This window comes from Octopus sinensis, linkage group LG27, assembly GCF_006345805.1.
Source record: "Octopus sinensis linkage group LG27, ASM634580v1, whole genome shotgun sequence".
Taxonomy (NCBI): Eukaryota; Metazoa; Mollusca; class Cephalopoda; order Octopoda; family Octopodidae; genus Octopus; species Octopus sinensis.
Genome location: NC_043023.1, coordinates 18,653,428 through 18,669,369, shown reverse-complemented (window position 1 = coordinate 18,669,369; position 15,942 = coordinate 18,653,428). Strand labels below are relative to the sequence as shown.

At 40.5% G+C, this 15,942-nt stretch overlaps 2 protein-coding genes across 8 annotated transcripts in view; both read right to left on the bottom strand.

Moving 5' to 3' along the window:
- LOC115225268 (adhesion G-protein coupled receptor G6-like) overlaps positions 1–15,942 on the bottom strand; it is a 1,160,637-nt gene that overhangs the window by 55,228 nt on the left and 1,089,467 nt on the right. The gene's annotated exons all lie outside the window — the stretch shown is intronic.
- Positions 1–15,942, bottom strand: part of LOC115225305 (slit homolog 1 protein) — a 514,782-nt gene that overhangs the window by 41,959 nt on the left and 456,881 nt on the right. For 4 of the 7 annotated variants that reach the window (XM_036513966.1, XM_029796249.2, XM_036513963.1 and 1 more), the window contains exons 3-8: positions 14,747–14,818; positions 10,843–10,914; positions 10,081–10,152; positions 7,157–7,228; positions 2,677–2,748; positions 1,353–1,424 (exon numbers count right to left, since the gene is read on the bottom strand). In XM_036513966.1, coding sequence (XP_036369859.1) covers positions 1,353–1,424; positions 2,677–2,748; positions 7,157–7,228; positions 10,081–10,152; positions 10,843–10,914; positions 14,747–14,818 — 432 coding nt within the window. The remainder of the gene's footprint in view (positions 1–1,352; positions 1,425–2,676; positions 2,749–7,156; positions 7,229–10,080; positions 10,153–10,842; positions 10,915–14,746; positions 14,819–15,942) is intronic. The other 3 variants (XM_036513964.1, XM_036513961.1, XM_036513965.1) reach the window with 2 other exon arrangements.

Here is a 15,942-nt window from a genome sequence, read left to right as displayed (position 1 = left end):
ACACACATATTTATATATATATATATATATATATATATATATATATATATATATATATATATATATATACATATATACGACAGACTTCTTTCAGTTTCCATCTACTAAATCCACTCACAAGGCATTGGTCGGCCCGGGGCTATAGCAGAAGACACTTGCCCAAGGTGCCACGCAGTGGGACTGAACCCGGAACCATGTGGTTGGTAAGCCAGGTACTTACCACACAGCCACTCCTGCGCCTTGCTAAACAATTTGATGATGGAAAAGATGGAAAGTAGATCGCAATGATGATTAATTCCATGGAGATGATGGCGACCATGATGATATAAATCCTTAAATCCTTAAAATGTTTTAGCCCGGAGGCCGCGGCCATGCTGGGGCACCACTGATGTATATATATATATATATATATATTTCTCCTTCATTGTCACACACTCGTATATTACAGATGTAAGGAATGGACACTCTCTGGCATTTACATGTTTTCGCAGGCTTTGATCAGAGACAGATTTTTACACATAGACAGAGGCATCCGCTTGTATGCACTAAATGGTTCCCCTGAAGTATCACGATCTCTTACATGCCATATTCAGGAAATGGACACACACTAACACACACAGATTCACAATGATGGGTGAGGGAGCTTAAAATGACGACAAGAAGATATTACAGATTTATATAATATGTAATGAAATTATTGTATACAGTGCTCAGGCGCACCACAAGTCGTCAAAAGTGCGTATAAAGCATATGCAGTAATGTACAAATGTCTGGAAAGTGAACAGTGCATGAGTCAGATACATGCTTGCGTGTGTATGGAGGAGGAGAAAATCGGGTGTAGTGTTGGCGAATCTGAGGAAGCATGGAAGTTTTGAAGGATGCAGTGCTCCGGCAGTTTGTTCCATGCTTCTGCAACTCTTAGCATGAAAAAATGTTTCCGAAAGTCATGGGAGCTGTGCTGTTTTCTGACTTTATAAACATGTCCACGGGTGTTAGACAGGTGGAGTTTGAAAAGGTGCTCAGAGTTATTATTTGTAAGATGGTTAATAATTCTATGGGTGTCTGCCAAATCAGCTGTCAGACGTCGGAGTTTCAATGTAACCATGCCCTGGGAAGTAAGGCGTTCAGAATATGGCAAATGTCTGACGGAGGGTATTCTCTTGGTGGGTGCTCAGAGTTATTGTTTGTAAGATGATTAATAATTTTATGGGTGTCTGCCAAGTCAGCTGCTAGACGTCGGAGTTTCAATGTATCCATGACCAGGGAAGTAAGGCTTTCAGAATATGGCAAATGCCTGGTGGTAGAAATATATCGGTTATGAAATACTATAAAAGAAGAATGATTCAACTTACATATATGTTAAGGTGGTCACTTTTCGGAAGGTGTCGGCCTTGATTTCCTGAATATAATTTGAACTCAAAGATCTGGAACATAGAATTGAGTTAAGAAGGAATTTTATAGAATATATTTGTGACAAAAGTTTGGCTAAATATAAGGAATGTGCCCTCACTCATTCACCGACATGAATAAACTTTGGACAGAGATAGGTTTACATATTGGACGGAGATAGATTGTACACATACACAGAGATATACATATATGCATGCAGTAAATGGTTCCCATGAACTATCTGGCTCTCGTGCAAGCGTCATCCAACCAAAGTCAAAATATATGGGAAACTACCACCTGTATCATCTATTGTGAAAGGTAGAAGAGTCCAGTTTGCTGGACATTGTTGTAGAGCTGAAAACGCCGTAATTTCTACTCTTCTCCTCTGGAAGCCATCTGCTCGCGATACCAGAAGGCGCACACTCTCCTACCCTGATGTAATCTCCAGGGATACAGGCATACAGCAACAGGACCTCCGTAATGCTATGATGGACCTTGAAGTCTGGCGTAATATAGTAAATTCCATTGTCTCGACCACAGTCGAACAAGGATGATGATATCTAAAAAGGCGGCGAGCTGGCAGAAGCGTTAGCACGCCGGGCGAAATGCTTTGCGGTATTTCGTCTGCCGTTACGTTCTGAGTTCAAATTCCGCCGAGGTCGACTTTGCCTTTCATCCTTTCGGGGTCGATAAATTAAGCACCAGTTACGCATTAGGGTCGATGTAACCGACTTAATACCTATGTTTGTACCCTCTATGTTTAGCCCCTTGTGGGTAATAAAGAAATGTGAGGGCGCGTGGCTTTAGTGTTAGGGCATTCGGCTCATGATCGTAAGGTTGTGAGTTCGATTCCCAGCGACGCGTTGTGTCCCTGAGCAAGACACTTTATTTCACGTTGCTCCAGTCCACTCAGCTGGCAAAGAGTTGTACTTGTATTTCAAAGGGCCAGCCTTGTCACTCTCTGTGTGTCCGCTGATTTTCCCCGAGAACTACGTTAAGGGTACACGTGTCTGTGGAATGCTCAGCCATTTGCACGTTAATTTCACGAGCAAGCTGTTCCGTTGATCGTATCAGCTGGGACCCTCGTCGTCGTAACCGGCGGAGTCTTTTAAATAAAGAAATAGATATCTAAAAATGGGCACACACTCACACACACAGATTCAGAATCAATAAAACAGATCTTTAGAAAGACAGGCGACGGAGATTAAAATGAAAGATGGGAACGTATTACACATTTAGAAATATATCGTCAATGAAATACTGTAAAAGAAGACTGATTCTACTTACATATATGTTAAACTGGACAGATTTTGGAAAGTGTCGGCCTTGACTTCCCTGATATTATTATGACCCGTGTATCTGGAACATAAAATTGAATTAAGGAGGAATTGTATAGAACATATTTGTGACAGACGTTTTGCTAAAATATTAGATGATAGGAGGGATAGAAAGTAGATCAGGATGATGATTAAGCCCATGAAGATGATGGTGGCTATGAGGATAATGATGAGAAAGAAGGGGGTGGTGGGTAGTGGACGCTGTAGAGGTGGTAGTGATGAATATGCTGATGAGGCGGAGGAGAAGAATACATGGTGGTAAGTGTTGATGATGATGATGTTATGATGCTGATGATGGTGGAGATGTAGAAGAAGAAGAAGAAGAGGAAGAAGAAGAAGAAGAAGAAGAAGAAGAAGAAGAAGAAGGAGAAGGAGAAGAAGAAGAAGAAGAAGAAGAAGAAGAGGAAGAAGAAGAAGAAGAGGAAGAAGAAGAAGAAGAAGAAGAAGAGGAAGAAGAAGAAGAAGAAGGAGGAGGAGAAGAAGAAGAAGAAGAAGAAGGAGAAGAGGAGGGGAAGGAGGAGGAGGAGGAAGAAGCAGGAGAAGAAGAAGAAGAAGAAGAAGAGGGGAAGAAGAAGAAGAAGAAGAAGAAGAAGAAGAAGAAGAAGAAGAAGAAGAAGAAGGATGAGGAAGAAGAAGAATATATTAAAAAAATACGAAGAAAAACAAAATGAAGAAAAATGTGGAGAACACTCTCACTTTCCCCTGGTTCCGCCCTTCTAATCTCCCCCCTAATTCTCTCATACTTCACACTCTCTCTCCCTCTCTCAAACTTTGAACAACCATCATGCACCATCTTCCTCCATCCATCACGGTCTTGTGCTTCTCTCGCCCAATTACCAGCTGCAATTCCTGTCTGTATCAGAGCATTTTTAAGGCAATCCTTAAACCTTAGTTTAGGCTTATGCGCTGCTCTCCTTCCATCTTCCATCTCACCATACAATAGCTGCTTGGGCAGTCGCTCATCACTCATCCTTACCAAATGTTCCCTCCACCTCAAACGTCTTTGCAAAATCATTAACTCTATACCTCTACTGCCACTCCTCTCAAGTGGGCGTAGAAGTATACTAATGGCCATTTTCCAGTTTATCCCCCAAATTTTTCTCAGATGAAATCGCTCCAATTGCTTTACCTCCCTACGGTAAACAACCCATGCCTCACTTCTATATAGCAAAGATTGGAGGACGCATGTGTTATATACCTTAACTTTAATTTGTGAAGATATATGTTGTTTCCCCAGACCCCTAACAAGCCTACCAAAAGCACTACAAGCCCTGTTTGCACTAATTTCCCCCCTTAATTGTCACACACCCATATTCCAAATCTAAGGAATGGTCCCTTACTCACATTCACAGACATTCACAGATTTTGAACAGATCCCTCTTTACTCTCTTTTACTTGTTTCAGTCATTTGACTGTGGCCATGTTGGAGCACCACCTTTTTAGTCGAGCAAATCGACCACAGGACTTATTCTTTGTAAGCCTAGTACTTATTCTATCGGTCTCTTTTGCCGAACCGCTAAGTTACGGGGACGTAAACACACCAGCATCGGTTGTCAAGCGATGTTGGGGGGGACAAACACAAACCCACAAACACACACACACACACACATATATATATACATATATACGACGGGCTTCTTTCAGTTTCCGCCTAACAAATCCACTCACATGGCATTGGTCGGTCCGAGGCTATAGTAGAAGACACTTGCCCAAGGTGCCACGCAGTGGGACTGAACCCGGAATCATGTGGTTGGTAAGCAAGCTACTTACCACACAGCCGCTCCTACGCCTGATCTGGGCTATTTTCTGGGTTTTTCATGACTTCGTTGTATGCTGATGACATATCTCCATGTGTATCAACTGGCTGTTTGATCCAGAAGTTGTATAACAAAATATTATGGCGAAACAAATATTTGCTGGAAGACTGGCAGAAACGTTAGCACACCGGGCGAAATGTTTAGTGGTATTTCGTCTGCAGTTACGTTCTGAGTTCAAATTCCGTCGAGGTCCACTTTGCCTTTCATCCTTTCGAGGTCGATAAATTAAGTACCAGTTACGCACTGGGGTCGATGTAATCGACTTAATCCGTGTGTCTGTCCTTGTTTGTCCCCCCCCCGTGTTTAGACCTTGTGGGTAGTAAAGAAATAGGTATTTCGTCTGCCGTTACGTTATGAGTTCAAATTCCGTCGAGGTCCACTTTACCTTTCATCCTTTCGAGGTCGATAAATTAAGTACCAGTTACGCACTGGGGTCGATGTAATCGACTTAATCCGTGTGTCTGTCCTTGTTTGTCCCCCCCCCGTGTTTAGCTCCTTTTGGGTAGTAAAGAAATAGATATTTCGTTTGCCGTTACGTTCTGAGTTCAAGTTCCGCCGAGGTCGACTATTCCCGGTGACTCCCTCCTTTTGAATATCTTCCCATTCCTGTACTTCTTTATTTTTCAGGAGTGTCTCTTGTCCCTTAATCTATTCTACATCTTCATTATGTTGTTGTTCTGTTTCCCATATCGTACTCCAGAAATTTTCCATATCCTCTTTCTTGGGCGATTGCTCAACATTTATTTGTTGTTTAACGAGTTCCCTGTAAAATCTCTCTCTATCTACTTTAAATAATTTGTTTTCTCTAAATTGTTTGCTACTCTCTATATATTTTACACATATAGGCGCAGGAGTGGCTGTGTGGTAAGTAACTTGTTTACTAACCACATGGTTCCGGGTTCAGTCCCACTGCGTGGCACCTTGGGCAAGTGTCTTCTGCTATAGCCTCGGGCCGACCAAAGCCTTGTGAGTGGATTTGGTAGACGGAAACTGAAAGAATCCCGTCGTATATATGTATATATATATATGTGTGTGTGTGTTTGTGTGTCTGTGTTTGTCCCCCTAGCATTGCTTGACAACCGATGCTGGTGTGTTTATGTCCCCGTTACTTAGCGGTTCGGCAAAAGAGACCGATATAATAAGTACTGGGCTTATAAAAGAATAAGTCCCGGGGTCGAGTTGCTCGATTAAAGGCGGTGCTCCAGCATGGCTGCAGTCAAATGACTAAAACCAGTAAAAGAGTAAGAGTATATACAGAAACATACACTTCCATGAAGTATCAAGCCCTCATAAATCCTGTATTTAACCCCTTACCCAACAATTATTTTGAAAATAAATGTATTTTTTCAGACATATTTTTTAATTGTTTTATTTCACTGTTTTGAATGGTGATTTCGAGGTATATTTCAAACCTTATTTATTATGAATTTTAATTCAATAATATTGATTTTAAATTACCGCTTTGGGCAGAAACGAGTTAACCCGTTTTTTTCATAAATCATATTATTTTTACAAAAAATCATGTTATTTTATTTGGTTATCTTATTTTCCAAATTTAGAATGAATGATCAAAACATGATTGTTTACTTCTGTTGATTTTATTACTTCAAAACTCTTCTGACGAACTTTCACTCTCATCAGATGTATCCAACCCTCCAAGAGAAGCTTCATAATCGCTATCATCATCAGAGCTCGACATGGTGGGGTTATAATATAAAGGTATAAAAAAAACAACGTAAAAAAACAACGTAAAAACAAAGTGAATACTTCTATTCATAAAATGTGCCTTCCAACCCTTCGACTGTCTCCAGGTGACTAAATCGTACTCGGTCTTCAATGCCTTACTCAAGCGAAAGGTGGCAGAAATCGTCACTGCCAGACGTATAAAGTGAGCGAATATACTCGTATATGTCAAAAAAGAGTTTATAATAGACGAAGGAACTCGTTTGCTGTCGATTTTGGCGAGTCTATCTTTTGACGAGTTAACTCGCCAGAGATAGAAAAAAACGATTTGTGTCAAAACGCATATATTCGTTTCTGCCGGGTAAGGGGTTAAGAAATGGGCCCTCACTCATACACACAGATTCACAAGCAATAAAACTTATCGTTGGAAAGACGAGTGCGAGAGCTGAAAATGAAGGATGGAAATGGATTGCAGATTTAGAAATGGATGGAGGGAAGCACTCCGTCGGTTACGACGACGAGGGTTCCGGTTGATCCGATCAACGGAACAGCCTGCTCGTGAAATTAACGTGTAAGTGGCTGAGCACTCCACAGACACGTGCACCCTTAACGTAGTTCTCGGGGATATTCAGCGTGACAGAGAGAGTGACAAGGCCGGCCCTTTGAAATACAGGTACAGCAGAAACAGGAAGTAAGAGTGAGAGAAATTTGTGGTGAAAAAGTACAGCAGTGATCACCACCATCTCCTGCTGGAGTCTCGTGGAGCTTTAAGTGTTTTCGCTCAATAAACACTCACAACGCCCGGTCTGGGAATCGAAACCGCGATCCTACGACCGCGAGTCCGCTGCCCAAACCACTGGGCCATTGCGCCTCCACGGATTTAGAAATATCGTCAAGGAAATACTGTAAAAAAAGACTGATTCAACTTACATATAGGCTAAACTGAACAGATTTCGGAATGTGTCCGCATTGATTTCCGTGATTTTATTCCCACTTAAAAATCTGCAACAGAAAAATGGAGTAAAGAAGGAATTGTATAGAATATATTTATGACAGAATTTTGGCTAAAAAAAAAATTAGATGCTGGAAGGGATGGAAAGTAGATCGCGGTGATGAATAATTCAATGAAGATGATGGCGATAATGATGATGTTGATGACAACGATGATGATGAGGAGGAGAAGGAGGAGGAAGAGGAGGAGGGGAAGAGGAGAAGAAGGAGGTGGATAATGTTTGTTCCTTCTCGAGCCACGCTTTGCTCATAAGGGCCGGTTTCCCGGTTTCCTTGGCGTATAGGTTCCCCATCTGGGCGGGACGCCGGTCCGTCGCAGGTGAGCTGCTAGATGCAGGAGGAAAGAGTGAGAGAAAGTTTTGGCAAAAAAGTCAGCAGAAGTTCGCCATTACTTTCTGCCGGAGTCGCATGGAACTTAGGTGTTTCGCCCGGTCTGAGATTCGAACCCACGATCCCTCGACCGCGAGTCCGCTGCTCTAACCAATAGGCCATGTAGTAGAGTTGGTAATGGATGTTCTGGTGGTGGTAGTGATGAATTTGATGATGAGGCAGATGAGGAGAATATGTGGTGGTAGCGTTGAGGATGATGATGCTATGATGCAGATGATGGGGACTATCTTGCTAATATTGATTAATCTGATAATGATGGGGATTAGCATGTCTATGGTGATGCTGAATATTATATTGATTATGATAGGCGCAAGGACCCAGTGGTTAGGGCAGCGGACTCGCGGTCACAGGATCGCGGTTTCGATTCCCAGCCCGGGCGTTGTGAGTGTTTATTGAGCGAAAACACTTAAAGCTCCACGAGGCTCCAGCAGGGGATGGTGGTGATCCCTGCTGTACTCTTTCACCACAGCTTTCTCTCACTCTTTCTTTCTGTTTCTGTTGTACCTGTATTTCAAAGGGCCGGCCTTGTCACTCTCTGTGTCACGCTGAATATCCCCGAGAACTACGTTAAGGGTACACGTGTCTGTGGAGTGCTCAGCCACTTACACGTTAATTTCACGAGCAGGCTGTTCCGTTGATCGGATCAACCGGAACCCTCATCGTCGTAACCGACGGAGTGCTTCCATTCATGATGATGTTGGTGTGGCTGTTATTGTTGGTGATCAGGATGATAGTGTTGAAGATTGTGCTGCTGGCGACACGTTAGCACGACGGACGAAATGCTTCGCAGTATTTCTTCTGCCGTTACGTTCTGAGTTCAAATTCCGCCGAGGTCAACTTTGCCTTTCATTCTTTCGGGGTCGATAAATTAAGCACTAGTTACGCACTGGGGTCGATGTAATTGACTTAATCCATTCGTCTGTCCTGGTTTGTTCCCTCTGTGTTTAGCCCCTCGTGGGTAGTAAAGAAATAGGTATTTTGTGGTGATGAATGATGTTGATGATGAAGATGACGATGGCAATAATGTTTATGATTGAGAACGATGACAGAGGAAATGAGAATGATGACGGTGATGAGGAAATGGACGAAGACGTTGATGATTATCTCGGCTGATATGGTGGTGATTTACATGGCGATGGTTTCAGACGAATAAGGAATTTAGCGATTGATAGAGAAAGAAGAAAATACGAAGAAGTCATTAAGAAAAGAAAGTGAAAGGCAGAGGGAAAAAGAAGGGAAAGTAGCAAGAGGAGGAGGAGGAGAATGAGAAGAAGATGGAGAAGAAGAAGAAGAAGAAGTAGAAGAAGAAAAAGAAGAAGCAGGAGGAGGAGGAGAATGAGAAGAAGAAGAAGAAGTTGGATGAAGAGGAGGAAGAAAAAAGGAAGAAAAATGCGTGGAAGAAGAAGAAGAAGCAAAAGTAGAAGAATGTAAAGCAGAAGATGAAGAAGGCGGTGCTCCAGCATGGCCGCAGTCAAATGACAGAAACAAGTAAAAGAATAAAAGAATATTCACAAAATATCACACCTTTCTATCGACATAGAGTGAGAATGTAGGGAGGCCGAAGGACGAGGTGCAAAACTGAATGGGAAGATTTTGAATATTTAGTAATGTTATTTATGGAATACTAGCAGTATCGCCCGGCGTTGCTCGGGTTTCTAAGGGAAATAACTATATAAGTATTTTTAGAGAGTTATAGCCAAAAAATAGCAAAAAATGCATTAAAAATGGAAAAAAATGATGGTAATTTTCTTTTAAATCGTTGACTCATCGTAGACATTTTTAGAGAGTTACTTCCCTTATATAATAGCGAAAAAAATTCATTAAAATGGAAAAAAATGATGGTAATTTTTTTTTAAATCGTTCACTCAACGTAGACATTTTTAGAGAGTTACTTCCCTTATATAATAGCGAAAAAAATTCATTAAAATGGAAAAAAATAATGGTAATTTTTTTTTAAATCGTTGACTCATCGTAGAGATTTTTAGAGAGTTACTTCCCTTATGTAATAGCGAAAAAAATTCATTAAAATGGAAAAAAATCATGGTAAACTTTTTTAAAAATCGGTGACTCATCGTAGACATTTTTAGAGAGTTACTTCCCTTATATAATAGCGATAAAATTTCATTAAAGTGGAAAGAAATAATGGTAATTTTTTTTTAAATCGTTGACTCGTAGACATTTTTAGAGAGTTACTTCCCTTATATAATAGCGATAAAAATTCATTAAAATGGAAAAAAGTAATGGTAATTTTTTTTTAAAAATCGTTGACTCATCGTAGACGCGCGCTAATACCCAGAAGGGCTCGATATGAATAACGACTATAAGATACCCGGTTTTGGTTAAACTGCACCACAAAATGTGGGAGTAGTTAGGAATCTACATCGGAGTAGACAGACTCTCACACAACTTTAATTTTATATATAAAGATTATCAACAAGACCTCTCTCACTTACAGTGTTCTCAAACTGGGCAACTCATCGAAGGCTCTGACTGCAATTTTTACGATGGTATTGTATTGCAAATATCTGTAATATAAAAAAGATAGTTTTTAGGAGAAATCGTAAAAGAGTTGTATAACAAAATATTATGGCGAAATAAATACTTGCTGGAAGGCTGGCAGAAACGTTAGCACACCGGGCGAAATGTTTAACGGTATTTCGTCTGCAGTTACGTTCTGAATTCAAATTCCGCCGAGGTCGACTTTACCTTTCATCCTTTCGAGGTCGATAAATTAAGTACCAGTTACGCACTGAGGTCGATGTAATCGATTTAATCTATGTGTCTGTCCTTGTTTGGACCCTTGTGGGTAGTAAAGAAATGGGTATTTCGTTTGCCGTTACGTTCTGAGTTCAAATTCCGCCGATGTCGACTTTACCTTTCATCCTTTCGAGGTCGATAAATTAAGTACCAGTTACGCACTGGGGTCGATGTAATCGAATTAATCAATGTGTCTGTCCTTGTTTGTCCCCCCTGTGTTTAACCCCTTGTGGGTAGAAAAGAAATGTGTATTTCGTTTGCCGTTACGTTCTGAGTTCAAATTCCGCCGAGGTCCACTTTACCTTTCATCCTTTCGAGGTCGTTAAATTAAGTACCAGTTACGCACTGGGGTCGACATAATCGACTGAACCCGGAACCATGTGGTTGGTTAGCAAGCTACTTACCACACAGCCACTCCTTGTGAATGAAATACTATAAACAAGAATGTTTCAACTCACAGTGTTTTCAAACTAGGAAGATTCTGGAAGGTTTCAGCCTTGATTTCGTTCACTCTATTGCTTTCCAAATCTCTGTAAAATAAAATTTGGTTCAGAAGAACTTGTATCAAAGACACATGTGCGATAGGATATTTATATTATGGTGATATGATTAGCTGAAGGAAAACAGGGAAAATAGATCACGGTGATGATTACGATGATGATTATGATGATGATTGGGATGTTACCGTCGCAGAGCAACGTGAAATCAGGTGCTTTGTTCAAGAACAACGCAACATATATATATATATATATATATATATATATATATATATATATATATATATATATATATATATATATATATACACACACATATACATATTGTTATGAGTTTAGCTAGTGCAGTCTTGGTGACCCACATTGGAATTATGGTTCCGGCATGTCTGGGCGAAATGTGACAGTCTTTTGTCTAATGGAGGACTAATGGGTTTTGGAATGACCTGTGACCTCGTGTGGTTGATAAGAGGGTCAGTGAGAAGTGAAAGAAAAGGGACAGATTAAGGGCTGAGAGCAAATAGAGATAGAGTATAAGCAGTAAGGGACGGATGGAGAGGCTAAGAGTCTGGCAGGCGATAGCGATAGAGTAAGAGCAGAGGGCAAATAGAAAGGATAAGCAGTAAGGGACAGATAGAGAGGCTAAAGGATTGAGGCGATATAGATAGAGTAAGGAATCAGAGAGCAGTTAGAAAGGGTAGGAGCGATATAGACAGAGGGAGATGAGGGAGTGGAAGAAGGACAGAGACGAAGTGAGGTCTGGCAGTTGGTAGTTGGTCGTCGAAGAACACAGACGGATCTTGCGGTCGGTTGAGCGGTCGTGGAAGAACACAGACGGATCTTGGACAGATCAGCAGGGATCTTGGGATTTGAGGAGCAAGCGATTGGAATATGCAGAAGGGATATGTACAGAAGGATTTGGCAGGATTGAGAGGAATGGGACACTGGCAGATTCAATTAGGAATTGAGGTATGTGTTGTGCATTGATATGTGTCACGGTGTATTGAACAGTGAAGAGAACAGTCAAGGACTCTGTCGATATGTCGATTATCGAGTTGTGGTATTTATGTTCAGAATTGAGTAAAGGACTTGTTGATGTGACTTTATCTGTGATGTTCAGAACGAGACTTTAAAGAACTGTTGTCTTCGGACGTGTACTCTTGAAATGCTGTTGTATTATGCGTTGATCTGTAGCATGATGTATTGAGTAGTCACGTGCATGTCTTCCTTTAAATGTCTGCCTTAAATGTATTTGATGTGTAGCAATTGATTGTCATATAAACTAGTAGTTGTTGAATATAAGCCAGTGTCTCTGTTGCCTTGCCTCTCTTCGGGTTGTATCTGTATCTCTCCTCTCTCCTCCTCTTTGGGTTCCGTGGCGGAACTTGTGAGCCGTTCGGGGCGAGCGACGACGGCGGGCGATCCCGTCCGTTTCGTAACAATATACATAAATATATATATATATTATTATATATAATATATATATATATATATATTTCATGAGCAGAAAATGAAAGGCACAGCAAAACAAAACGTAAAGAAGACGAGGAAAAGAAGAAGGAGAAGAAGAAGAAGAAGAAGAAGAAGAAGAAGAAGAGAAGAAAAGAAGAAGAAGAAGAGAAGAAGAAGAAAAGAAGAAGAAGAAGAAGAAGAAGAAGAAGAAGAAAAGAAGAAGAAGAAGAAGAGAAGAAAAGAAGAAGAAGAAGAAGAAGAGAAGAATAAGAAGAAGAAGAAGAAGAAGAATAGAAGAAGAATAAGAAGAAGAAAAGAAGAAGAAGAAGAGAAGAAGAAGAAGAAGAAGAAGAAGAAAAGAAGAAGAAGAAGAAGAAGAGAAGAAAGAGAAGAAGAAGAAGAAGAAGAAGAAGAAGAAGAAGAAGAAGAAGAAGAAGAAGAAGATGTGTAATTTTTAATAATGCCCTCTATATAATATAAATAAATATTTTCAAGTGAAAAAATTTTCAGATTTGTTCTCTTATGAGTTTTTTCACGCTAACTACCTGATAATTTCTTGTTAAGATTTCTTATTAAGATTTTATCCTTAATTGTTAAATTTGTTCCGATGAAACACGTTTCTTGCCGAAATGCAGTTCGAAAAAGCCAACCATTTACATAAATATATGATGAATAAACACTTCCATGTGCTACGATGGACTCGACGATTGTCTGTTCGGTTCCGCTAGGTATGTTGGTTTTGTTCATTCTTGATATGTTTTGAATTCGTTTCACTGATGAACAAAAGACGTAGATAATACGTTAATTGCGAAATCACAGGTGATCTGGAACTAAATTCTGTTTCTAAATGTCTTGCTTCGAGAGCTGTATTTCGATACGATTCGTTAATTTTGGTAGTAATGACTTTGAAAGTCCCTTCTAGCGTGTGGCACTTATGTGTAATAATGCCCTCTATATAAGATAAGTAAATATTTTCAATTGAAAAAAATTTCAGATTTTTTCTCTTATGAGGTTTTTCACGCTAACTACCTGATAATTTCTTGTTAAGATTTCTTATTAAGATTTTATCCTTAATTGTTAAATATATATATATATATATATATATTCAGTATGTGACCATTCAATATGTGACCGCGTGTGTATCGTTCGCGATTTTTTCCTCCGTCTTCCCTTCTTTGGATCTTTCCTTTTTCTATGTTTCTGATGAAGAGCTCCGCTCGAAACGTTAAATCCTCCTTCTTTCTTTCCTTTCTTGAGCGTCCAATAATACTATACTTGTTCCACGTCCTCGTGTGGTTGTGTTTTCTCTTTGTGTTAACTATATATATATATATATATATATATATATATATATATATATATATATATATATACTTTATTTAAAGCAGCAGAAAATTCAACAAAATCTGTTACTCTGAGTTTCTCGTTGCCGTTCATCAGACAGTTTTTTCTAGCAAAAACTGTCTGATGAACGGCAACGAGAAACTCAGAGTAACAGATTTTGTTGAATTTTCTGCTGCTTTAAATAAAGTATATTACTCTACCACTGGTACTTGAGTACTCTTTTTTCCACCTTGTTTCACATTTATGTGTTCACTCCGGTATATATTATATATATATATATATAACATAAGCATATCCTAAATGTTTCCCCTTGAGTATCACGCTATGATATATCCCAAAACTGTGAAAGGGGCCCACACTCACTTCCACACATTCAGAAACAATGAATCACACATTTGGGAAGACGGGTGATGCAGCTTAAAATGAAATATGAGAAGACATTACAGATTTAGAAATATATCGTCAACGAAATACCATAAGCGTTGTAAATGTGCGCAATTGTGACTTAAATGTTAATAACAACAATAAGAAGAATAATGGCTGCGTGGTAAGTAGCTTGCTAACCAACCACATGGTTCCGGGTTCAGTCCCACTGCGTGACATCTTGGGCAAGTGTCTTCTGCTATAGCGCCGGGCCGACCAATGCCTTGTGAGTGGATTTGGTAGACGGAAACTGAAAGAAGCCCGTCGTATATATATATGTATGTGTGTGTGTTTGTGTGTCTGTGTTTGTCCCCCTAGCATTGCTTGACAACCGATGCTATTGTGTGTTTACGTCCCCGTCACTTAGCGGTTCGGCAAAATAGACCGATAGAATAAGTACTGTGCTTACAAAGAATAAGTCCCGGGGTCGATTTGCTCGACTAAAGGCGGTGCTCCAGCATGGCCGCAGTCAAATGACTGAAACAAGTAAAAGAGAAAAGAGACCGATAGAATAAGTACTGGGCTTACAAAGAATAAGTCCCGGGGTAGATTTGCTCGACTAAAGGCGGTGCTCCAGCATGGCCGCTGTCAAAATGACTGAAACAAGTAAAAGAGAAAGAGAAAGAGAAAGAAAACTGATTCAACTTACAGACTTGTTAAGTTGGTCAAATTCCGGAAGGCTTCTACTTGTATTTCCGTGATATAGTTACCTCTGAAATCCCTGGAATATAAAATTGAGTTAAAAAGGAAATTTGTAGAATCAGATTTCTGACAATATATATTTCTTTACTACCCACAAGGGGCTAAACATAGAGGGGACAAACAAGGACAGACAAAGGGATTAATTCGATTACATTGACCCCAGTGCGAAACTGGTACTTTATTTATCGACTCCGAGAGGATGAAAGGCAAAGTCGACCTCGGCGGAATTTGAACTGAGAACGTAACGGCAGAAGAAATAAGGCTACGCATTTCGCCCGGCGCGCTAACGTTTCTGCCAGATCAATAATTATGGCTAGACAATTGGAGGCGCAATGGCCCAGTGGTTAGGGCAGCGGACTCGCGGTCACAGGATCGCGGTTTCGATTCCCAGACCGGGCGTTGTGAGTGTTTATTGAGCGAAAACACCTAAAGCTCCACGAGGCTCCGGCAAGTGATGGTGGTGATCCCTGCTGTACTCTTTCACCACAACTTTCTCTCACTCTTACTTCCTGTTTCTGTTGTACCTGTATTTCAAAGGGCCGGCCTTGTCACTCTCTCTGTGTCACGCTGAATATCCCCGAGAACTACGTTAAGGGTACACGTGTCTGTGGAGTGCTCAGCCACTTACACGTTAATTTCACGAGCAGGCTGTTCCGTTGATCGGATCAACCGGAACCCTCATCGTCGTAACCGACGGAGTGCTTCCATCCATATGGCTAGACAATTAGATGATGGCGGAGATCGGAAGCAGGTTGAGATCATGATGAGCTTGATTCTGATGGAAGGGATAATGCTGTGTGTGGAGGGAGGGAGTGATGAATAGGACGATGGGGGCAGAAGTGAGGCGCAGATGGGGGCAGGTTGATGACGAAGATGTTATGATGCTGATCATGGGGTAGATGATGTTAATGCCGATTATTCTGAAAATGATGGGGATTAACAAGTTTTTGGTGATGACGAATATGTTATGATTGATGATGATGATGATGATGATGATGATGATGATGATGATGATGATGATGTTGGTGATGTTTTGTTAGTGATGATGATGATCGTGTTGTAGAGTGTGCATGTGAAATAGTAGTAGTAGTAGTAGTAGTAGTGGTGGTGGTGGTGGTGGTGGTAGTAGTATTACAAGTAGTA